The following is a 26,390-nucleotide window of genomic DNA, read 5'->3' as shown; positions in this document are numbered from 1 at the left end:
TGTACCTACCAGCCTGTAGTCCGATGGCTTAACCACGCCGGTGAAATTGGTATATCTACAATCTCCACATGCCATTTTTGCCTGTTCTGCCCATTTGTTAACGAAACCACTAGTGCACATTGAATAATTAATCATCAGCTATTTGATTTCAAACGTGTTAATTCTGACACATAGTCATTAGAGGAAACCCGCTACATAGTCATCAGAGGAAACCCGCTACATTTATTTTCAAATGCAGTAAGGGATCTTTTACATGCTGTATATAAGGAAGGAGGAAGTGTTTTATTTAACGACGCACTCAACACATTTTATTTACGGTTATATGGTGTCAGATATAATATTATGGTTAAGGACCACACAGATATTGAGAGAGAAAACCCGCTGTCGCCACTTCATGGGCTACTCTTTTTGATTAGCAGCAAGGGATCTTTTATATGCACCATCCCACAGACAGGATAGTACATACTACGGCCTTTGTTATACTAGTTGTGGATCACTGTCTGGAGCGAGAAATAGCCTAATGGGTCCACCGACGGGGATCGATCCTACACCGACCACGCATCAAGCGAACGCTTTACCACTGGGCTAAGTCCCGCCCTGTTGTATATATGCACTTGCCCACAGACAGGAAAGCACATACCACGGTCTTCAACCAGTTGTGGTACACTGATTAGGTGAGATACAAAGCAGTAGCTTTGTATCTCACCTAATCATTTCTACATACAGTGTACGTATATATGTATAGATTGTAGAATCAGTTTTAATAGTTGGAAAAAACAACAACGCCGTAGTGTTTAAAAAAAAAAAAAAAACTAGAGTATGTTGATTTAACACTCAATTGCCGTAGAGCCCACGCCAGTCACGTTCTGTCTCTAACTGCACGTGCTAACTGCTGGCATCAAAATAAAGTGAGTTGGGCGTGACAACCATTAGCATTTACCTCTTGAAACTGCACTTGAACGGAGCTTGAAGCAATAATACCAGGTAGGTTATTGTTCATTTGGTCTGTTAATTGTTGTTTTGTTCTGGTGGGTAAACATTTACTTACACATGAAAGCTATGTTATTTTGTTATTGATTTAAAAACACATTTTTTTAAAACGTCGGATTGACAGGCGCAGGAATTTATGTCGGGGAGGAGGTGGGAGGGTTGAGTCTTTGACTGTCGAGTCGAGATCTCCCAGATTTTTTTTCCACCCCTTGAACACTAATCTCGATTGAGATTCAAAACTTCTACTGGCGTCGTTTGAATCTCGACGGCGAGTAAATAAATCAGCACTGGAAATTTTACAGGACGGATTCTGACACTAATATCGAACGTTCGTAAAATTCCAAACACCTGTTGTCGGCAAATATACTACTCAAAAGAATTTAAGGGTCAGACGATATTTTCGACATTATTTTCTGAATGTCAATTATATTAGCTAGACCATAATGTCACGCATGGTATTGTTCCATTTTGACGAAAGTGGGTCTAAGCAACCCATAAATGAATTAAAATCCACTGTCATTGACACTGTCGACTAGTTCTAATGGCGAAAACATGCTTACATTTGCACGTAAATTAGGGCGAAAGCGAAAGGTCTGCTAAGTGCCCATAACTTGCTTTTTCACAAAGGGCTTCATTTGCACGCTTTGCATGTGTATTCCATGTTCCCAATGCTGAATTTCCGTATAATTGGAGCTTGCGTTCGTGTACGGTGCACACTCCAAATTCGACAATGGTACGACATCAACTGACTATCGAAGATCGAGGAAGGGCTATTGCTTGGCTTCAGGATGGCAATACGCAAAGAAATGTTGCTCTGAGACTTGGTGTCAGTCAGAGTGTCGTTGGCCGACTGTGGCAACGGTACCAAGCAACGAATTCTGTTCGAAATGTCCACGTTCGGGAAGACCCCGAAGCACTACAAATAGAGAGGACCGCTACATCACCAATGTGGCTCTACATCAACGCACAACCACTGCACGCCGATTACGTCACAATCTGCGGACTGCGACTGGAACTCGAGTGTCTGATCAAACCATACGCAATCGTCTGAGAGCCAATAATCTACGCTGCCGTCGCCAGGCTGTTCGACCACCACTCCTACCACGTCACAGAACGGCCAGACGTCACTGGTGCACGCTTCATCTGCGGTGGCAACGTGTTCAGTGGGGTCGAGTGATGTTCACTGATGAGTCCAGGTTTAGTCTCCAGTTCAACGACGGTCGGCTTCGTGTCTACAGACGTCCTGGGGAGCGCTTCGCTGACGTTAACGTTAGACAACGTCACCGGTTCGGTGGTGGCAGCGTCATGGTGTGGGGCGGCATCTCTATCCACCACAGGACCCCCCTCTATGTGGTGGATGGCAATCTGAATGGAATCTGCTATCTGAATGAGATTATCCGGCCGTAGGTTCTCCCAGGCCTTCAGCAGATTGGCGGCGGGGCAGGGTGGTACCTGTCTTTCTCAGACAACAAGGTATCGCCAGGATGGATTTGCCAGCATATTCGCCTGACTTGGCCCCAATAGAGCACGCCTGGGACGAATTAGGCAGGAGAGTTCGGGATAACCATGCCCCTCCGGCCAACCTTCATGATCTGGGTCAACTTCTTATGGCAGAGTGGCAGGCCATTCCCCAAGAGTTCTTCAGACGTCTGATCAACAAAATGAGGCAACGTTGTGTCGAGTGTATTCGCGCCAGGGGTGGATTCACACACTATTAAACGAATGTTCTAATGTGTAAAATCCATGTTTGACAACCTTCAACTTTGACAGCATGTCATGTGACTTTCTTGTATACAGTGACGTTTATTTGTGTTTTTTTGTAAATATGGAACAATAAATTAAATTTTTGGTGTAGTTTACATCATCAATCTAATACACTCGGAAACTTATTTGGTTATAAATTTTTGACCCTTAAACTTTTTTGAGTAGTATATATGTTCCTCCAACATGATAATTTTTTACATACCTGACAATGTCAAGATTAGTAAATTTCCAAGCTTTTAATCCTTCTGACGTTCAAAGTGACTCCATTTTTGTTTTTTTAATGGCTGAATATCATCCTATAGTCTGTTCTAAAGATTGTTATTATTATTGTGTACATTCCACCTTTATTGGCGGTCCATTTTTTCTAGTGAAATTGTATGTTTTGACTTGCATCTTATGAGTCATTTGCATTAATGCTAAACATTAAATAAATTTATACAAATAACTGGAAAAGAATAATATATATAGTCATTTATTAGTAGTTGGACTATCACATAGTGAAAATATATACAATTAAAGCACATTTTTATTACATTTTTATATATTGTGTGTGTGTGTGTGTGTGTGTGTGTGTGTGTGTGTGTGTGTGTGTGTGTGTGTGTGTGTGTGTGTGTGTGTGTGTGTGTGTGTGTGTGTGTGTGTGTGTGTAAAGCTAAAAATGTGTTTTTCATGGGACAAAGAAATAGATATCACACCAATAATACAAATAAAAATATTAATAAAAATATTAACATGTATAATACATGTATCAAATTGTAACTGAAACTTAGTTTTTAAAAATACATGGGTTACACCCAACAACCTCTGCTACACCACCCCACCCCACCCCCCCCCTACATCTCCCCCCCCCCCCCCCCCCCCCATATGCATTACATGGATAATATCAATAAGTATAACGAAAATGCCTGCCTAGCCTGCCTGCGAGTATATTAGTGACAGCCTGTCACCTATATCCGACCGGTCTCGGTGGCGCAGTGGTTAAGCCATCGGTCTCCAGACTGGTAGTTAATGGGTTCGTATCCTAGTCAAGGCATGGTACGTTTAATCCAGATACCGACGCCAAACCCTGAGCGAGTGGTCCGCAAGGCTCAATGGCTAGGTGTAACCCACTTGCACCGACCAGTGTTCCATAACTGGTTCAACAAAGGCCAGGGTTTGTGCTATCCTGTCTGTGGGAAGCGTATATAAAATATACCTTGCTGCCTATCGTATAAGAGTAGCATATGTGGCGACAGCAAGGGGCGGATCCGGAATGTTCTGTAAGGGGGGGGGGGGGGGGGGGGGCGCAGATGTGATTTCGAAATTCGAACATGTGCGCTGAAGGCGCCCGCTCCCCGTGTGATGGGTTGAATGAATTTCCCAGACATTTTTTGAAATGAAAGTGCCGCAGATACGATATCCTGCAATCTGAGAGTAAAATATAACCTAGCAAAACTACATGATTAGGGTGGGCGTGCGGACCATGCGCCCCCACCCCACCTGGATCCGCCTATGACAGCGGATTTTCTCTCTCTCCTACTAACACTAACCACTGTCAAGAAACTGACAGTGCTTTAACATTAATTGAAAATAGATTTAACCAACCAACCACCCTATCTGTCTTATATAGGCTAGTGAAATTTTACACACATGAGATTAATACCCAACTAGTGGTCCACACTTTACTACCCTCTAGGTTCGCCCCAGGGGACCGTAGCATGGATGAAAGATATACGTCCGAAAGTATGATTGCAGTGTGTAAGGGTGTGACAGCGGGCGAAAAGTGTGCACGAATGGAAGTTCTGCGAGCGTTGTCTGTTAAATGAATGAATGCCACAGAACTGCAAATAGCTGGTACATGTGATGGGAAATGTATGACAAAGTGTGCATGTTGCCTTTGTGTTTGTTGTAGTGTATTTTTTAAAACTAAGTTTCAGTTACATTTTGATACATGTATTATACATGTTAATATTTTTATTTGTATTATTGGTGTCTGATAATATCTATTTTTGTCCCATGAAAAACACATTTTTAGCTTTGTTCATATTTATGCGCGCGCGCACACACACGCACACGCACACACGCACACAATATAATATATATATATATATTTATTTTTTTCCAGTTATTTATATACATTTATTTAATGTTTAGCATTGTCACGGGGATCCGATAATACCCGTAACCGAATAAAACACGATTATCCAAATATATCTCCTAACTGTATATCTATTAGATCTCTCTGTAACAGGCAGTTCAAAACCCGCGTGGCTCAGTTCTAGGTATATCAGAGATAAGATCTTATATAAATACATGGTATTATAGCACGTTTAGTTCACTAGAAAACACAACAAAAACACAATACACTTTGGAATCTGTATTATACTACGCTGACAAATGTACTGCCGCAGTAGTTAATTAACAACAACAAATAATAACAACCCAGAACTGATCACTTAATTAGTTAATCTCTAGGTGTCTAGTTTGCACAATATTATAATCACTTCACCGTGACACAACACACACACGTGTGATAATTGAGAAACGCTTCCAGGGGAACTTAATTAATAAAGGAATTACAACTCTATTCCTAACTGGTTAATTTTTAATTAACCCTTAACTACTCATTCAGTAACCTTGTAATACAGAATTAATACTGGTACCTATCACAATAAAGACAATAACCTACAGTTTACCTAGGTCCTCTAGGATGACTGGTTAAGCTTTATATATATTCAGTGAGCCTACAGTTTACTGCGTCAGATTACCGGCAGCACCGTCTAAATAATATTGGTATAATACAGTATTAAAATATTTAAAGTCACATCAATCGCATCACGGTTATACAACAGAGCAGAAATAATATTTACCAAGTCCAAACGGACGCGTTCCGTGCAAGCCTTCGAATATGTTTCTCCCTGATATCTCTAAAACCCTAGCTATTTATTATATAAAAGCCGAATATCGCCTGGGGGCACATCGCGGCACCGAATACCTACAAGTGATATTTCCACAGCGACCAAGACGGCATCTCTTTCTTAGAAGCCTAGACTGGTCGTCGCCTAGTTCGCCGAAATCACGGTCGTAAAAACCGCACTCGCGGAGGTATTACATAACTACTGGCCACATGGCCTCCGCACCTAGTCTGGGTGTGTATTGAAAACAGCACGACCACCGTCGCGCAGAGGTATTACGTAACAAAGTGCCCACCTGCGCTTAAGTGCATATTGAAACTGCACACGGCCCCCTAAAACAATTAATATCGCCACAGGCGAAAACAAATTTAAGAGCATGTTCCGTCACAAGCATTAATGCAAAGTGACTCATATAAGATGCAAGTCAAAACATACAATTTCACTACAAAAAATGGACCGCCAATAAAGGTGGAATGTACACAATAATAATAACAATCTTTGGAACAGACTATAGGATGATATTCAGCCATTAAAAAAGTCACATTGAACGTCAGAAGGATTAAAAGCTTGGAAATTTACTAATCTTGACATTGTCAGGTATGTAAATAAACGATCATGTTGGGAGGAACATATTTTTGCCGACAACAGGTGTTTGGAATTTTACGAACGTTCGATATGTGTCAGAATCCGTCCTGTAATATTTCCAGTGCTGATTGATTTACTCGCCGTCGAGATTCAAATGACGCCAGTAGAAGTTTTGAATCTCAATCGAGATTACTTGAACACGTGTCTGAGTGATTATTTGTTGAGTGTGATCTTTAAAGGGACAGTCCTGAGTTTGCTTCAATTTTAAAGATGTTATCGACTAACGAGACTTTTTAACGATTGTAATCACATATCAAATATATTTTCTGAATAAAATATTAGTGGCTGTATATTAAACGTGTTTCTGATCGTTCTAATGTTTGTACAAGGTTAAATTTCATCTTGTTTCCTAAAATATTGTTTTATCGTACGTACGAAATTATTTGAAGACAAAATCCAGTTTGGGCTTCTTACAGATATTAAGACGACCAGAAACACATTGAATATACAGACACTAATATTCTAAACCAGAAAATATATTTAATATGCAAGTTTAATCGTAGAAATATTTTATTAGTCGGAAACATCTGACAATGCAACAAATTCAGGAATTCTCCTTTAAGGATTAAAATAGAAATTCTAATTCAACACATTTAACAATTTGTAACAACTTATTTGACTGGATTTCTCCCTTCTGTTTTTTTGTGGGTTTTTTAATTTAATTTGTGTATTGCCCTATCCTTGAACTCTTTATGTGACCATATCCTATTTGGATCGTAGTCATAACGGCCCCAGTGCTAAACGGCCCTAACAATAATTGGTCAAAACGGCCCTAAAAAAGTCAAAACGGCCAAAGTGAAAGTCAAAACGGCCCGTAACAAAAGTCAAAACGGCCAAAGTGAAAAAGTCATAACGGCCCTTGAAAAAAGTCAAGACGGCCTTAGATATAATACTCTAAAAATGTATTTACCTCAAAGGCCAAACCCTAAAAATAAGAGGGAACGCTAACAAATACATTTACGATGAAAACTATTTATTACAAACTATTGGGATTGGGAACTCTATTTACGTGCCCATATCCACAGAGGTTCAGGCACGCCCACCCCGGACTTAGCCTCTGACTTCGCCAGTGACCAATTCCGGGGCGGGGGGGGGGGGGGGGGGGGGGGGGGGGGTGGGTGTGTGTGTTAAAATGAAGGGGAAGTAATTTTGTATTAATATGGTATGACCATTATAAGAGCCGAAAAGATGAAATGGTTTTGGCGTTTATTATCGCATGAACGTCAAAAATATAACGTTCAAAAAATTGTTATAATTCCAAATGCATTAATATTGCCATTATACAAAACTATATTAAAAAACCCAATCAAACTATTCCACAATGATTTACAACTGTATCAATACACAAATAAGAGAATTCCCTTAGAAAGTTACATCCTCGGGGATTTCGTTGTTGACGTAATTGATAAAAATTAGATATGGTAATAACATTCTGTTTTTATTTGTTTACCAAAAAAGTGCAGTTTTCGCGTTCATTGAAGAATGAACGTTGGTTTTTTTTAGATCACGTGATAGCGTTTTAACTAATCCAGACGCCTATTACAAAACAGTAATTATAAAATGGCATTATTTAAGAATTGAACGTGAAATTTTTTGAGTTTCATGCTAGTATGAAACGCAAAACCGCTTTACACACTGTAAGAAATTAAAGATAATAAAAAATAGCATTAATTAATTAATAGAAATGAAATAAAAATTATGATTCACACACACATCATAATTTTTATTTCATTTCTATTAAATTAATGTTGTTGGGGGTTTTTTAATTATCTTTAATTAATTTTTAGTTTTATGGTTTTTGTTTTATTCATTATGGAACGAGAAATGACTTCACCGATCCTTTTCCACATACCGGTACACGATTGCTCAGTTTCATTTTTCTCCCATAATTCACAGCGCGTTTTAAACACAAGTCATACAGTCGGTCGTTTTTCCTTTAATTCAAAGTGAAGATCGTTTCAAAGTAAGTATTTCTTAGTGTCCATATGCTCCAAATAGATCACAGTACACGATTTGGGTGGGAAAACGTGATGACAGTCGTTTTTCTTTTAGTTTGACCGCAATTCGGATTGAATTCCGTTCCGAGCAAAACTGCTCGGAAGGGCGCTAATGGCGTTGTTCGTCCCCAGGATTAACTTTGGTAGTACTTATGTTTTAGTTATTTTTAGAGACATTAATGAACTGTTTTTTTCTTTAAAAAAAACAAAAGTGTGTGTGTGTGTGTGTGTGTGTGTGTGTGTGTGTGTGTGTGTGTGTATTATGAATACATTTATTGTGGCCCTGACACATCTGTTAGGGAATCACATAAAAATAATTCCTATAACCACATCTTTATAATTAACAGATGTAGAACAAAATGTCAAGTCAAAATATCAACTATTATAGTAGAAGGAAGGAAATGTTTTATTTAACAACGCAATCAACACATTTTATTTACGGTTATATGGCGTCAGACATATGGTTAAGAACCACACAGATATTGTGAGAGGAAACACGCTGTCACCACTTCATGGGCTACTCTTTTTCGATTAGCATCAAGGGATCTTTTATATGCACCATCCCACCGACAGGATAGTACACACCACGGCCTTTGTTACACCAGTTGTGGAGCACTGGCTGTAATCAATTAAAGTGGTACCCAGGTAAAAATGTAAACTTTGACATTATACTTAATGTGTAAAAAAAACTTTTTAAAATCCTAACCATGTATTCTACGACTTTGTTTCACCAATTAAACCACTGTTTGCACACCTTTGACAATGACAGCACTAAATGTGTATATAATTGTCTCAAAAACACAGCATGTGTGATGTAATTTTGTTTTTTAATGCCACTAACTTATTTTTAAAAAATCAAAGACAGGCTGGCAAATAAGCCATACAAACGACAATGAAGCATTCTCTAATTATTCCAAATTTTGTAATTATGAAGAAACTCAATTTCCCAAAACCTAACACATACATCTGTTACCTCTCTTGCTCTGTCCTTCTTTTCCTCTCTCCCTCCTCTTTCACTGTCTCTCTGTCTCATTTCTCTCTTCTATCTCTCATATAACACACACACACACACGTTGACATTTTGACAGATACAACATTAATGGTACACATTTTGTCCTCTTACATATTGATCATTGACCTGTATATCACTTTTTCCCATGGCCGACTGATGCTCTTTACTCTGTACAATTGAATGCTGTAATATGAATGCTGTGATAATGTGGGTAACGAATGAGGAGTTACATGTAGCACATGACGATGATGGTAATGTTCATTTGTAATGCACAAATGAGTTTTATTACATTCCACATGTTGTATGATATATGCTTATGCAACAAAAATGGCCGTTTTCTTATGTTGAACCTTTTTGGGGATGGATGGGTATTATAATGACCAATTAGTCGATTATACTGATTATATTAATGGTACTGAAAGTATTTTATTTGAAAATAATGAATACATTCCTACAATTTTGAGTGCCAAACGTTTTTTTTTGTTTTTTTAGCAAAACGGAGTTACCTACCCTGATTACAATTTTTTTTTTTTTGGGGGGGGGGGTGGGGGGTGTCAGGGCTAATTGAATTTTTTTTTTTTGAATTTTTTAGAATTCTTTTAAAGGTATTTCTTCAGTATAACAATCAATATCATTCTTGTCATATTTAAGAAGTGTTCGCGGTCCCTACTGGCAGATGCATCTGTTAAAAATTAAATTAAACTTATTATGCACACAGCTGTTTATGTTAATATGGTATTTACCAATAGAAATGCCGATTAACTAGACGATGTTGATATTATACATATTAAAACCCCCCACGGCTAGTGAGTTCTATTTTATCACATAAAACACTCTTAAGACTGAATGCTATCAATGTGCTTTAGTGGTGTTAAACAAAGCAAGCTTTACTTTTCTCTAAGACTGTAAACATGACTAAATGTTTGACATCCAGTGGCCGATGAATACTAAATCACTGCCCCCCCCCCCCCCCCCCCCCCCCCCCCCCCCACACACACACAAAAGATGTGCGCCCTCGTGTCTCGGCCCGCCAGGATTTGGACGCCCCCTCCCTTGAAAACGTCCCTGCACACGCCTGGAAAATATTACACCAGGAAGCCTGAAAATAAAATGTTATAATCCAGATCAGTTAACAAAACTAAATGTCACTTATGTCAAGTAGTTTTGAAGTTTATAATCCAAACAATACACAAGCACCATTACAGTATACACTCGGTAACAGTAAGTAACGGTAAACAATATCATACGAGACGAATATTTTGAAAACAAAAGTGCATTGACAAACATACAGGACTTCACTATGCAGTTCCATATTATCTACGACTGTTAACGTTGTGTATATTCAAGCACAAACGTTGTGTATATTCAAGCACAAACATGAAAATTGAAATTTTATTTCAACAGAAACGCAAGATGTTATCCTTGGCACTCAGGTTGGTTGTCATGTGCTTGACAGTGGTGCCCTCTACCGCCCAACTCTGTCCATCCAAGAAGCTGCTTACATTCAATGTTGGACTGAATCCGCGGGTGACGAAATACGAAAGCCGGAAGAAGATAGTACCGGATGCGCTCAAAGAACACACCGATGTTGACGTCATGTGTCTGCAAGAAGTGTGGTAAGAAATATACTACTATACTTTTACATCGATCATTTTCGAGTTAATTGATTTTTAAAAATCCGCATATTAATCACTAATACACACTACAGAAAGAAACCCGACAGCACCCACATTTAGCTAAGCTTTGGCAAACTCCGGACAGCAGAATTCTCAGTTCGCCGACCTATATCGTGACGTTGCGTCACATGATCGCCCACTCAGCCATTCCGTTTACTGGGCGAAATCGCCCAGTGGGCGATCACGTGATCTACGTCACGAAATAGTCACCGAGCTTTGTAATTCTTGCGACGGAGTGTCCCGAAGCGTAGCTGAATGTGGGTGCTGTCGGATTTCTTTCTGTACTATGTGTATTAGTGATTAATATGTGAACTTTTTTTTAATCAGTTAACTTGAAAATGCTCGATGTAAAGGTATTTGATGTTAAACATAGGATTGTTATGGTATTAGAGCGGAAATCTTTGCCAACTTTTTAGTTGTCGGGAATTGCCAAAAAAATACATAGCTTGGTCTCTGACTGTAATGAGAGCGTATTTATGTCCAAATGTCCATCTAGCTCTCTTACAGTCGGAGTACTCGGGCTATTTTTAAATGAAAATCCAATGGTGAAACAGACCACCAACGGCAGTTTTGAGTCTGCCTATGGCAATTTGTAAAAAGTGAAATATGTAGCAAATACACATGATTTAAAGGGTTATTTTGCTGTATGAAGACATATTTTAAATGTACAAATGTTAAATATTGGCAGATAATGTACACCAGGGCCCGTGCTTATAAAAAGTTTTTAGAGTCCAGACTCGATCTCTAATGACGTCACACGCATACAATTTGTATGGCGTTGTCATGACATTACTGCCTTAGTCTCTATTAAGTCTCGAGTTTAGACAAAAGTTTTATAAGCACCAGGCCTGGTGTATACATTTTGTCATTGTCGAGGAGTTTTACCGATGGCACAAAAGTGCCGTCGGTGATGCTCTCTACCTACAGCAATTTTTATCTTAAAGACGGCAATTTGTTCGAGCATCAAATTCTACCGTACTTTGTTTTGGGTTTTTTAAAAATGAAGCAAAAATCAGGGGCGGTGTAAGCTAATAACAGAATGAATCAGAATGAATGAATGTTTAAAGAAAGAAAGACATGTTTTATTTAACGACGCACTCAACACGTTTTATTTACGGTTACACGACGCCATATAACCGTAAATAAAATGTGTTGAGTGAGTCGTTAAATAAAACATTTCCTAACCTTCTATTTCAGGTACGAAAAGGACATGACGAACTTCCTGAATGCGTTGAAACCGACGTACCCCTACCATTACAGCTTCATCCACCACGCCCCGAGCCAGCTGCGGTCCAGCTCCGGCATCTTTTCCTGGATCTTTGGCCGCTTCCGGACCGCGCCGTGTCTATCGGCGTCCATCTTTCCTCTGGGATACTGCATGGTGAGACAATGTAAAGGAGTCAAAGGTAACGCCATGCTCGGTTGCCTCACGCAGAAATGTACGGAGCAGTTAGAAGCCATTTCACAAGACTGTATTGCTTGTCTGTTGATGAGGTGAGTGTTTTTATATGCCCATCTAAGATGGACCGTATTGTGGTATGGCGTTGTCCGTCCATCCGTCTGTCCGTATGTCCGTCTGTTAACTTGTCCGAACCATATCTTGCATACAGATGCATACAGGACCATCAAGCCTCATACGTAGGGACAACTTGGAATGGCGGTGTGTCACGTTCTAGTATTTGGTCACTGTGACCTACTTTTCACGGTCTACTGCACATAACGGTAAATCCTTGTCTGGACCATATATTGCATACAGATGCATACAGGACCATCAAACTAAACATGTAGGAACAACTTGGGATAGCGGTGTGTCGCATTCAATTACTAGGTAACTCTGACCTACTGTTCACGGTCTACTGCACATATCTTGCATACAGGACCATCAAACCACGTATAGGAACAACTTGGGATGGTGGTTGGTCCAAAACAAACTGTTCACCTAATTAGACTTGAATCATACCCGTAACACATTCAGTAATATAGATATGGTTTTCCGTCAAACGCTTGATGGACGTATCATGTATCTAACTGGTACTCTTGTTTTAAAGGGACATACCCTAGTTTTTAAACACTAAGGCATATTTTTTTTACTATTGGAGCCGTTTTTGTTAACCGATATCATATTTTACTTATATTATCCATTGCTTATATTATCCATTGCCGTACATTCGAAGTGTTTTTTGGTTATCCTGGTGTTTTTAATATCACAAAATTCATTTCTCATATGTTTAAAAACATGCGTGCGTCTGAGAAGTAACCGTCATGGAGTCGAGTTTTAGTTTATTTTTAGAGGGTATTTCACCATTTCAAAGTCACTCATGTTTCACTTAGTTGTATCTTTATCCAAATGTGTTACAGGTTTGTAGATTTACTAAACTTAGTTTGCATTTTCATGGGCTGAAACTAGGGTCTGTCCCTTTAAATGGGGCGGGAGGTAACTCGGTGGTAAAGTTCTCGCCTGATGCGCGGTTGGTCTGAGATCGACCGACCCCTGTCGGGTGGGCCAGTTGAGCTTTTTCTCGTTCTAGCCAGTGCACCATAACTGGTATATCAAAGGTCGTGGTATGTGCTATCCGGTCTGTGGAATGGTGCATATAAATGATCCTTGCTACTAATGGACATAATGTCTCAAAGACTGTCAAAATTACCAAATGTTTGACATCCAATAGCCAATGATTAATAAATCAATGTGCTTTTGTGGTGTCGGTAAATAAAACAAAACTTTTTTTGAAATCTGAAATTTGATAATTTCGGTTTTCAGTAATTCATGAGACCATCCAGTCTTCACATCTCCTTGGAGGGGGAGGGGGGGGGGAGTTAGGTTAGTCGGTTGATTGCTCGCTTGAGGTGCTCGCGTGGTAGGATGATTTGGCTGATTGGGTTTTTTCTCGTTCCAGCGCGCCCTGTGAACTAACGTTTTCCCTCGTATTTTAGTTATTTTGATTGCAATATCTTGTGTTCTGTGTATAGATACCTCTATGGTGACGCCTGTTCTTGTGTATGTTAATTATGTATCTGAATTGTCCTTGTTAATGTCCCAGTGTTTATTAAATATGGAAATCAGAAATCAGAGGCGGATCTAGGGCCCCCCCCCCCCCCCCCCCATATTTGCGACAATTACAATTTGATTATATATATTTTTTTTTTACGATCCCCCTCCAAACCTCAACCAAAGATGCCTTAGCATTCCGCCTCGTGTCATTGGGGCCCGCCTAAATGGATTTTCTGGACCCGCCACTGGAAGTCACGTGTTTAAAACAGTTTTTCATCTTGGTGGTAAACGTGGGCTGGTAGCATTCACTGCATAGATATGTCATTTCACAACAAAAAGTAAGTTTGTTTTGTTTAACGACACCACTAGAGCACATTGATTTGTTAATCATCGGCTATTGGATGTCAAACATTTGCTTAGTTTGACATATTCTTACAACGGAAACACGCCACATTTTTCCATAGGGTTTTACGTGCACGTTCAGAACACGCTGTTGTAGCACACGCCTGTCATGGGCGCAGGTGTCGACTCCTCCGTCCAGGACAGGGGGGAAGTTTTCCCCCATTAGTAGTAAGGGATCCTTTATATACACCATCCCACAGACAGGATAGCATATACCAGTCGTAGTCCACTGGCTGAAACAAGAAATAGCCCAATGGGCCCTCCGATGGGGATCGATCTTAAAACTGACTGCGTATCAAGCGAGGACTTTACCACTGGGCTACGTCCCGCCCTTGCTTGTATCTGGTTGAGCTGAATGTTTTAAAATTTAAACGCCCTTGACTACAAACAACGGTGGTGTTGTGGTTAAACCTTCGGACTTGAGGCTGGTACGTTCTGTGTTCGCCTCCCGGTACCTTCTCCGACCCAGAGCTAAGGCTACTGGATCGACAAATCTCGAACATCTAACCAGTAACCCTCTTTCCTGGAAGGGGCAGGACGTGGCTCAGTGGTACAGCGCTCGCCTGTTGCGCGATCGATCTAGGATCGATTCTAGTAGGTGGACCCATTGGGCTATTTCTCGTTGCAGCCAGTGCACCACAACTGGTATATCAAAGGCCGTGGTATGTGCTATTCTGTCTGTGGGATGATGCATATAAAAGATCCCTTGCTACTAATGGAAAATTGTAGCGGGTTTCCTCTCTAAGACACTTGTCAAAATTACCATGTTTGACACCCAAGTCTATGATTAATAATCAATCAATGTGCTCTAGTGGTGTCGTTAAACAAAACAAACTTGGTATCGGTATCTTTATCGATTTGGTATCAATACCAAATGCCATACCGATACCGAGGTAAATCAGTTGAATGGATCTACCGAGCTGGTTCGATCCTGCGACGCAAACACATTAAGCGAGGACTCAACCGATCGAGTTAATCCCGCCCCACAATTATAAGTAGTGCAAGTTATATAATATTTGCATACTCTAGGTGGCGTTTTTGTCCTTGTTTTTTTTTTTTTGGGGGGGGGGGGGGGGGGGTTTGGGGGGGGGGTGGGGGGGGTTGGCATCCAATAGCCGATGATTTATAAATGAATGCGCTCTAGTGGTGGTGTTTAAACATAACAAACTGGTTTTTGTTGGAGGGGTTTTGTTGGGGTCGTTTTTTGTGTTGGTGTTTGGGGGAGGTGTTCTCTTAATAATTTGAGGTTTGTCCGGGGGGGGAGGGGGGGGGGGGGGGGGGGGGGGGGGGGGACGGGGGGGGTGGGGAGGGGTGGGGGGTGGGGGGGGGGGGGGGGGGGGGGGGGGGGGGGGGGGGGGGGGGAGGGGGGTATCCCACTGCCCCTTTCCTTGTTCTCTGTGAATTCCATCTTATTTTTTCATGATCTGACAACTCCTCAACGTCTTTCGCTGTCAACCCCCACATCCCAGTCCTTGTCTCTACAACCAAGGCAGGTGCTTGTCTCTTGTGGCTATCCGTGCCACACACCTGTCATTCTCTCATCAGCTTTAGCTGTGGGCTTTGTCTGACCACTCCGGAGAGTGTGCAGTAGTTACTTCTGGCCTTAAGAAGCACGTGTAACCACCTACTATGTTCCACTACTACAGCCGGTCGTGGGTCAGACCAGCTTTATTAGCGACCGAGGACGAGGAGGCCATGTGGCTGCAGGGTTAGTACAGAGACTGCACCCGTGGAGGAGGAAGTTGAGACAGACAGGCTATGGGGTAGACCGCTCTGAAGATAGTTGGAGGAAACGGAGAGAAAGGGTCGAATCAGATTGAAATCGTAGGAGAAATTGGGAATTTTTTTTTTATATTAAGATAATGAGAATTGTAGGCAGAGGGTGATAGATTAGAAAGATTAACGTGTGAGCCAGCTTTGACGGGATTTGAACCACTGTCGTCAGCTTGTCCAGCAGGCTTATCTACTAGACCAATATATAATTTGAGTTTATAATTGGTATAATTTGTTTTTAACAGTGAGGGTAAAAACATTTCTAACGCGACGTGTTTGCCCTTTTAATAACTGGTGATACATAACATGACTTGTTCTTTCAGTTCTATCGACCCGCTGTCTGCCCTGAGCAAGTGTGTCAATGTACTGAGTTACTACAACAAGATGAACGGACAGGGACTGTTGCTGCTAAGTAAGAAACCGATCTTGAACGTGCAAAAGACTTTATTCTTTCCAGGAGTGAAACAAATGTTGGCAAGAGGCTTTATTACTGCAGACGTGAGTTCATACTTTACAGTAGCCCCTATTACAGTCTAGGGGGGGGGGGGGGGGGGGGGGGGCGTAGCCCAGTGGTATAACGTTCGCTTGATGCGCGGTCGGTCTAGGGTCGATCCCTGTCAGTGGACCCATTGGGCTATTTCTCGTCCCAGCCAGTGCACCAAGACTGGTATATGAAAGGCTGTGGTATGTGCTATCCTGTCTATGGGATGGTGCTTATAAAGAAACGCATTAAACCCTGAGATATGTGTATTTTTTTAAGTGAGATTCTCATACTTCTCCGGGGGGTACGGCCCTTGTATGACGTAACTCGTCACAAGTGATATCCTGCTAGTAGCAGGGCCCATATTTTCGAAGCAATCTTAGCCTACGATATCGTAAAATCGTTCTAAACTATAACGTCACTGTGGCGTGTGCTGTAGTGACGCCACTAACTTCGATCATTTTACAATTTCGTAGCGCTAACATAGCTTCGAAAACATGGGCCCTGGATATGACTTTGCTTTATCCGTCATCATATTCAGTGGCGCATCCAGAAAATCCATTTATGGGGGCCCCAGTGACATGATGTGGAATGCCAAGGGAACTTTGGGGGAGGTTTGGAGGGGGATCGTAAAAAAAAAAATCTACCATCCCCTAGATCGGCCTCTGATATTCGGTCAATAGAGAACGGTGATTGCAGGATTAACATGTATAAATCTTAATTTGTTTTTCAGGTCGCTGGCCTTGGAAAGGTTGTATGTACTCACTTGACTGCAAATATTCATCTACCTTACATAGAATGTAAGTATCACTGCAGGGGTGGGTGGGATTTGGCTCAGTCGGTCGAGTGTTCGCTCGAGGTACTTGCGTCGCAGGATCCAACTACCTCAGTGGATCCATTCAACTGATTAGATTTGTTCTCGTTCCAACTAGTGTACCACAACTTAAGGGTTGAAAATTAGCAGTTGCCCGTGGCGACCTTTATTGGCTATAGGCGACCATCGATATTAGGGTCTGGCGAGTATGGTATTAGTTTAAAAAAAAAAAACACCAAACTGAATCGAATGTGACAAAACACACAGCGTCCGTGTTGGCGTGAACTACAGCAGCAGAAGACCTGGAACATGTTCTATATTTTAACAGCGCCAGATACAGCTTCTGTGGCTTTGGGCCCGGTCTTCTAAAAAAAATAGAGCCCAAAACGTATTGAAGACATTGCATGTATTTTTTAAGTCGTCGGCTTATTAGAATGGACTGGATACGCCATAATTATCTAGTAGAGCTACTATTTGACAATTGTTATTCAATGTTATGGTAAAAAGGAATCATTAAATTAGCTTACGTTATTCTGGGACAAAATCAAAATCTATCTTGTAGTTTTAACTCGCACATACGTGAGCGCATGCGCATATATACAAATAACTATTACCTATTCCATGCTCGAAACACTAGTGGTATATGAGCATATAAATTAATATTGGTAATTGGTACCTATTCCATTACTACAGCCCATGGCTTATTCCAATGACTAAAGAGACAGAATTGCCAAATGTTTGACATCCGATAGCCGACGATTAATTAAGCAATGTGATCTAGTAGTGTCGTTAAACAAAACAACTTTAACTTTATTAATGCAGCTACTTTGAATAGCTGACTAGTATGTTTGTCACCAACAGCTATAGCTCGAGTGTCCTCTAGCCCTCCCCTCTTTATATGATGATAGGAAGGGCTAGAGATGGATGTATGTAACCAAATGGTTACCAGCTATGTCAATTCTTTTCATCCTAAATCTGATGCCACATATCTTTAGTTCACCGTGTGACGATATGATACGGCCTCTACAAGTAAACGCGCTAGGCGTGTCACGTGGGCACACACTTTTCTCTACGTCACCACAAGAATATACAGTTCAGTTTTGTTTAGCATATGGGTGTGGGGTTTCGTGTAGCGTTGGTAAACAGTATGTAAGATTAATGTCCTGATTAGACTCGTGAATAATCAACTAAAGCTCTGTGGCGTCAGATTTAGGAAACAAAATGTATTTTAGACCAGTAGCTGGCGACCATATAGTTGCGTATTTACCGGATTTATTGCACACATTCATCTCTAGCCCTCCCTAAACAGGGGAGGGCTAGAGAACACTCGAGCTACAACAGCTCCAGCCAGAGTGGGCTTTTCTGTGTCTCACATAATTTTCTGTACATGATTTTTTGCAAAGTCTCCATATATTGAGCTGATATTTTGTGCATAGCGTTATCATGTATAGTTGCAAAGCGTTTGATTTTCATGGGGATTTGCTTATTTTTAACTGTTATAAAAAGATCAAAGTTTGACTTTCGTGACCATTTATTCAAGGGCCATAACTCGTCAAAAATGGAATTTATTGGTTTCATAGTCATGCCTCTTAAACTTGGGTGATACGAAAATGTGTGGAAAACGGTAATGGTAACGTATTGCAGTGCAATAAAAATGCTTGTTGAAAGATAGAAATTTTGTTTTGTTTAAAGACACTATTAGAGCACATTGATTTATTAATCATCAGCTATTGGATGTGAAAGATATGGTAATTTTGACACTCATAGAGATGAAACCCGTTAAATTGTTTTCCATTAGTAGCAAGGGATCTTTTATATGCACCATCCCATAGACAGGATGGCATATACTACGGCCTTTGATACCAGTCGTGGTGCACTGGCTGGAACGAGAAAAAACCAATGGGCCCACCGACGGAGATCGATCCCAAACCGATCGCGCATCAAACGAGCGCTTTACCACTGGGCTACGTCCCGCCCCTAAATGCATGTTGAATGTAAAGATTATCACTCGTTCCCCATCGCTTCCAGGAGACTAGTTCAAGGACAGTAATATTTACCTCCCCTTAGCATGTCATCAGAACGACAAAACCGGAATACATGGTCAGGGCCGTATCTCCACGCTCGATGAGCTCATCATTTGTCGGGTACTAGTAATCAATTAATAACATACCTTCTATTATTCCGTCGAGTTCTGGGGCGGGATTTAGCTCAGTCGGTTGATTGCTCGTTTGAGGTGCTTGCATCGCAGGATCGAACCACCTCGGTGGACCCATTTTAACAACTGATATTTTTCTCGTTCCATCTAGAGCACCACAACTGGACAAAGGCCGTGGTGTTTTTCTGTCTGTGGGAAAGTGCATGTAAAAGATCCCTTTCTGCATTAGGAAAAAAATGAGCGGGTTTCCCCTGATGACTAAGTTAGAATAACCAAATAGTTGACATCCAATAGCCGATGATTAATTAATCAATGTGCTCCAGTTGTGTCGTTAAACAAAACAAAAACTTTCCGCAGAGTTCTGGGTTCAGGTCTGTATTTAGTGTTAAACTGCAAATGTGCGAGTTGGCCCAGGGGCGGCACATTGTAAAAAAAAACACAGCGGTACGGCTCATGGTTGCCAGACTCGCCTTTCAAATTGCATGTACGGACATTTTCACAGATGTAATAAATGTAACACACACACACGCACACACACACACACATACACGCACGCACACACAGTCTGGCCATATTCCAATCATTAATCAGTAGGTCTATGCCTTTTTTATGGATCTTTGCTTGCCTGTGGGCAACCTACCCTAAAAAGGACAACCCTTGTTGTCGAGCTCTTTCTCACAGAATATTGGTCTAAACAAACACACCCACTAAACCTGGCCGGAGTACGGGCGAGACGCAGCCCAGTGGTAAAGCACTCGTTTGATGCGCGGTCGGTTTCGGATCGATCCTCGACAGTGGGCCCATTGGGCTATTTTTCGTTCCAGCCAGTGCAACACGACTGGTATATCAAAGGCCGTGGTATGTGCTATCCTCTCTATGGGATGGTGCATATAAAAGATCCCTTGCTGCTAATCGAAAAGAGTAACCCATGAAGTGGCGACAGTGGGTTTCGTCCCTCAATATCCGTATGGTCCTTAGCCATATGCCCGACGCCATATTACCATAAATAATGTGTTGAATGCGTCGTTAAATAACCATTTCCTTCCATTTTCTTCTTTGGTCGGAGTACATCTATTTTATACTAACATTATTGCATTTGCATGGGCTGAAATTACCTCGAAATGTCTTCAACGTTAACAAGTTAAACAATTTGTAAACTACATGCCACTTCAAAGCTGACTGCCATGAAATAATCAGTCCGTAAAACAGCAGACTACGTTTGTGGATACATTTCCGGATTTTGGTCAGCCGGATGGGAAGATAACCGTAATCTCTGATCAGATTAATGTGGCATGGCGAAAGACATATGATATCGGTCAAACGGTACGCGAGCGCTCGCCTGCCCTCCCTCCTGAACGCGCCTTTAGTGTAGCTTGTGAGCGTTATACTCAAGGGGCGGTATGTAGCTCAGTGGTACAGCGCCCGCCTGATGCGCGATCGATCTAGAATAGATTCCCGTCGGTGGGCCTTATTGGGCTATTTCTCAATCCAGGCAGTGCTCCACAACTGGTGTAACAAGGGCTGTGGTATGTACTATCCTGTCTGTGGGATGGTGCTAATAAAAAGATCAAAACGAATAGCCCCATGAAGTGTCGACAGCGGGTATCCTCTCTTGATATGTGTGGTCTTTCACCGTATGTCCAACGCCATATAACCGTAAATACAATGTTGAGTGCGTCGTTAAATAAAACCATTTCCTTCCTTCGTTATGCTAGACTGGGACTGTTAACTTCGAGCAGAAAGTTGGGCCAACACGACGGTTGCGTTGTGATTTTTCCTCAAATCCTGATTTACGACGGGTGCACTCAAGACTAACAATTAATTGGTCGTTGGACTTGGACAGTCGTAGAAGTCGTTGAGTTCAGTCTTGAGACCGCATACGACGAGAATAGTTGTAAGAGTGCTCAAACTAGCAACTGTACAGTCGTGACAGCAGAAAGTTGTCCACATTTCTGCTGGCCGTTGGCAGTGTGAGCCTAGCATAATGGGTTATACATGAGAATCGAGTTGTAAGAGCGCTCAGACTACCAACTGGACCGTCGTAAATTCGTGACAGCAGAAAGTTGTCCAAATTTCAGTTGGTAGTATGTTTTGATTTTGTTTAACAACACCACTAGAGAACATTGATTTATTAATCATTGGCTATTAGACAACCATTTGGTAATTTGGACATATAGTCTTACAGAAGAAACCTGATACATTTTTGCATTAGTAACCAGGGATCTGTTTACATGCACCATCCCACAGCCAGGATAGTACACACCACAGCCTTTGTTACACCAGTTGCGGAACAGGAACTACACCACTGGAGCACATTGATTTAATTAAACATCGGCAAGGGATCTTCTATATGCACATCCCACACAGGATATCACAACCTTTATACTAGCCGTGGTGCACTGGCTGGAATGAGAAATGACCCAATGAGCCGCCGATGGGGGTCGAACCCAAATCGACAGCTCAGCAAGCGAGCGCTTTACCACAGGCTACGCCCTGCCCCCGTTGGTAGTCTTGAGATTAGTATTAGGTGTACGAGTTACCACACACATTCTTATTTCGATACTGTTTTCGTTTTACATGAATAGGGAACAAGGATGAACTGAAAGCCATGTCTTGGGAAGAACAGCAGCGGAACGAGATAAACAATATCCACTATCATCTTGATGGTCGTAAACACATCTTGATGGGAGACCTCAACACTGGCCCAGCAATCACTAATCCAGGTAATTATAGGGGCGGTATCCGGGTGGTGGTGGGCTTGGGGCAGTTAGGTGCCCAGCAATCACTAATCCAGGTAATTATAGGGGTGGTATTCGGGTGGTGGTGGGCTTGGGGCAGTTAGGTGCCCAGCAATCACTAATCCAGGTAATTATAGGGGCGGTATCCGGGTGGTGGTGGGCTTGGGACAGTTGGTACCCAGCAATCACTAATCCAGGTAATTATAGGGGCGGTATCCGGGTGGTGTGGTGGGCTTGGGGCAGTTAGGTGCATTAACGTAGCTAGGATTTTATAATTATTTCAGTCGGGGGCGGTGGCATCTACACTATGAGAAGTGCTAAAATGACGACCCTAGTTTTTAAACACTACGACGTATTTTTCACTATAAAAGCAAGTTTTGGAAAAGCTGTTTGGGGTAAAGAACTGACCCAACACCCGGTTTTGCCAGTGGTTGGGTGGCAGTATCGACAGTGATCTTAAGCTAATTAAAATCTGATCTTCTTGACTTGTCAACTTGGGTCTCTACCTGTAATCCAATTAAAGCCAGCGTTGTCACTAGACCAATGATAATTCTATTCAACCAGTCAAAAGCCCGCTGGCAATTTGCTGCCTGGCCTGCGTTAAATTTGATCCCTGAATTATAGATTGTGAACTCTCGTTATTAGTCACCTGCCGGAAGGAACTATAGGTTTCATCTCCCGCCCATCTGTCCGTCCGGCTGTACGTCAGTCTGTCCCACATACAGTTTGCCGGACAGTTTTTCCCCGCAATGCCTTGAGATACTTTTTGTGTATAGCCTTATCATGTACTGTTACAGTTAAAGTTTGAATTTTTTGGCGATTTTCCCCAAAATCGTGACAGTTATAGACCTTGAACTTCGGAGATACAAAAATGTGTTTATTACCCATATGGTTCTTGGTACATATCAAAGTGATACCTCCCACGAGAACGCCAAGTGGGACGTCACACGATGACGTCATCGATTGGCCCACTACAACCTTACAGAAAATCAACCAAACGAGTTGAGCGATATAAATTAAGATCAATTATGGGTAATAAATAGGATATTAAACTCGTTACCATTTCGTATTATGTTTATGTCCTTCGTTAAAAATAATGTTCACTGTCACTCGCTAAAGCTGAAAATACAATTGAATTTTTTTTTCACTCGGGATATGATCAGGATACAAAATGGAAGCTGGTTTAATATCCTGTAATTTCCGCTTCTTTGTCGCAATGCCTTGAGATAATTGACCTCAAATTTTGTTGTGCTCTGTAGGGGGCATGTGTTGCTTTAGCAGTATTCTCAGAATGCTTGTGTTGTAGGTGAAGAGCCTATCGTTGGCGAGTACCCTTCTAATTTTGCGGCTCTCTTGACGTATGGCTACACGAGTCTGTACGAAGGCGAAGATGGCCGCTGCACGTGGTGCCGAGACAACCCCCTCCACCAGCAGAGATCTCCGAGCAAGATCCTAGACCACATCATGATGACTGGATTCAACGGCAGAAATGCCACGGTACGTGGGGATGCGCTAATGGAGTTAGATTTCTGTACATGAGCTTCCGCATTACGCATCATACGTGTGACGTGTATTTGTTGTTAAACCGAAGAAAACAATTGCCGTGACGCCACCCACAACCATGCACACCCCACCGTACCCCTAATATTTTTTTTTTAATAATAATAATAATCCACCAATGTGGGTGGAATCTAATTTCCAAGGCAAATTACTATTTACTGTCACAATTGCTGGCAAGAAATTTAAACGTAAACGATGAATGTATGGGTTAAATGACTTTCTTACACACCCGTTGGTGAGATCATGTGTTATTTTTGATAGCACATAGATGTTTACACACGTAAGTGTGTTAACAATTTCAAGACCTTCTACTGGCTGCTCCTAGGTGATGACCAGGTCACCAATGCAATACGTCCAATAAAAAGCAACGCGATGGAAATCGATTACACTGTGACGTATAGTTAACCTGACATTCATGTGTCTGTGACGCGTAAGTCAGCTACAAGTGCAACGGCTGTAAATGACTTTTAATCGAAAAAGATGTTAAAATGTGCTTAAAACCTGGTTTTTGAGGATATGTAAGAAATAAAATAATACATTCGTGTACGCTAGATACAATTTATCTGGCCAGACCACAATTAATTTCGCTATGTTTTTATATAGCCTTAGTGGCTATAACATTTTTATTAATATCAGCAGGCCCGTGGATTTTTGTATGTACCTTTGCCTGCCTGGGGGACACATACCCTGAAAAGGACAACCCCTGTTGTCCAGCCCTTTCTCCCAGCATATTGGCTTAAACAAAAACACCCATTTTACACACAAAGCACTACTTTTACATGGGCCGAAATTAAAACAAACAATTCAATGTCGACACGTTACACATGTTTACAAACTACATGCTCTCCCGTGTCACTTAAGTCAAATAGTTGCCACTTCATAGCTGTCAGCCATAAAATAATCAGTCAAACGGCAGACTACTTGCGCGGACAAATTTCCGGAAGATAACTAATCTGAGGCCATCTCATAACTCGTTGTTGAAAACATATCAAACTCGCTTTCGCTTGTTGGATACATTATAAAACCACTCGCTGTGATATAAATGGTATCCTAACAGCCACTCATGTATTAATCTCTATGTACAGTTTTTTCTCATATAATTAATCATATTCCATCAGTGCTTTTCTTCAACATGGTCCTGGGGTGGCCACATTCTTGGAGTTTTCCTTGGTTGGCTAATATAACTGATGTCTCGTGGATGTTTTTAAATTTTCGGAAACCATTGACCGTAGATAATTATACACTATTTATTTTCATTCAGTATGTGATGCTTTTAATGTTTCGGGGACAGGACGTAGCCCAGTGCTAAATCGCTCGCTTGGTGCGCGGTTGGTTTCGAGATCGATCCTCGTACGTCGGCCCATTGGGCTATTTCTTGTTCCAGACAGTGCACCACGACTGGCATATCAAAGGCCGTGGTATGTGCTGTCCTTTCTGTGGGAAAGTGAATATAAAAGATAATTGCTGCCAATGGAAAAATGTAGCGGGTTTCCTTTGTTTGATATCCAATAACCGATGATGATTAATAAATCAATGTGCTCTAGTGGTGTCATTTAACAAACTTTTAAACTAGTTTCAGAGGGGGATGGGGAGCGAATCTGAAGTGAATGTTCGTAGGTGCAAATCTGTTTATGGTAGGCGACACATTTTATCTCAGAGTATATCCGTTTGTTTTGTTTTTAACGACACAACTTAAAGCACATTGATTTATTAATTGTATGTCAAATATTTGGTAAGTTTGACATATAGTCTTAAAGAAGAAACCCACTACATTTTTCAGTTAGTAGCAAGGGATTTTTTATGCGCACCTTCCCACGAACAAGGATAGCACATACCACGGCCTTTGATATACCAGTCGTGGTGCAATGGCTTGAACGAGAAATAGCCCAGTGGGCCCACCGACAGGGATCGATCCCAAACCGACCTCGCATCAAGCGCGCGCTTTACCACTGGGCTCCGCCCCCATCCCCCTCCCCCCGAGTATATCTTATTACATTTTACCAATAATTAAGCGATGATTATCACTTTAATTTCACTGTCTGTTTTCACTGTCTGTTTTCAGAGGACGATGGGCGTCTACCGTGGACAACAGCTTTCGGATCATTACGGTATGACACTTAATGTCTGTCACAACATATTTTACTGATCTGTGGACACCATGGGAAATAAATTTTAATGGTTCGGATTTTCCTGTGTTTCGTGTTCATTTCGCTTCATTTTGCTTCATTTTATCAGCTGACGCCATATAACCGTAAATAAAATGTGTGTTGAGTGCGTCGTTAAATAAAACATTAACTTCATTCATTCATTTTATCAGCTGATGCCATATAACCGTAAATAAAATGTGTTGAGTGCATTAACTTCATTCATTTTATCAGCATTCAAAGAAAGTGGGAGAGACGTAGCCCAGAGGTAAAGCGTTCGCTCGATGCGCAGCCGGTCTTGGGTCGATCCCGGTCGGTGGGCCCATTGGGCTATTTCTTTGGTATATCAAAGG

General features: G+C 41.4%; 1 protein-coding gene across 2 annotated transcripts; it reads left to right on the top strand.

The window, feature by feature from the left end:
• The first annotated feature begins 831 nt into the window (after window positions 1–831).
• LOC121390193 lies at window positions 832–26,095 on the top strand. 2 transcript variants are annotated; one of them, XM_041521951.1, is made up of 8 exons: window positions 832–984; window positions 10,707–10,918; window positions 12,176–12,472; window positions 16,469–16,643; window positions 17,360–17,426; window positions 22,181–22,318; window positions 23,640–23,830; window positions 25,956–26,095. In XM_041521951.1, exons 2-8 carry the CDS (start codon window positions 10,716–10,718, stop codon window positions 26,037–26,039), a joined length of 1,155 nt encoding a protein of 384 aa, XP_041377885.1. In that variant the 5' UTR covers window positions 832–984; window positions 10,707–10,715; the 3' UTR covers window positions 26,040–26,095. The 2 variants fall into 2 exon arrangements, with proteins under 2 accessions (XP_041377885.1, XP_041377886.1); XM_041521952.1 differs by lacking the exon at window positions 832–984 and adding an exon at window positions 6,222–6,245.
• The last annotated feature ends 295 nt before the right edge of the window (window positions 26,096–26,390 follow it).

The sequence above is a fragment of the Gigantopelta aegis genome, chromosome 15 (assembly GCF_016097555.1).
Source record: "Gigantopelta aegis isolate Gae_Host chromosome 15, Gae_host_genome, whole genome shotgun sequence".
Classification (NCBI taxonomy): Eukaryota; Metazoa; Mollusca; class Gastropoda; order Neomphalida; family Peltospiridae; genus Gigantopelta; species Gigantopelta aegis.
The sequence above is the reverse complement of the archived record's forward strand: the minus strand, read 5'-3'. Positions and strand labels throughout refer to the sequence as shown.

Coding starts and splice junctions, on each gene's coding strand:
- LOC121390193 (XM_041521951.1), top strand. CDS start 10,716: ATGTTATCCTTGGCACTCAGGTTGGTTGTCATGTGCTTGACAGTGGTG. Junction 10,919..12,175: donor ATGTGTCTGCAAGAAGTGTG/GTAAGAAATATA, acceptor CTTCTATTTCAG/GTACGAAAAGGACATGACGA. Junction 17,427..22,180: donor TCATCTACCTTACATAGAAT/GTAAGTATCACT, acceptor TTACATGAATAG/GGAACAAGGATGAACTGAAA.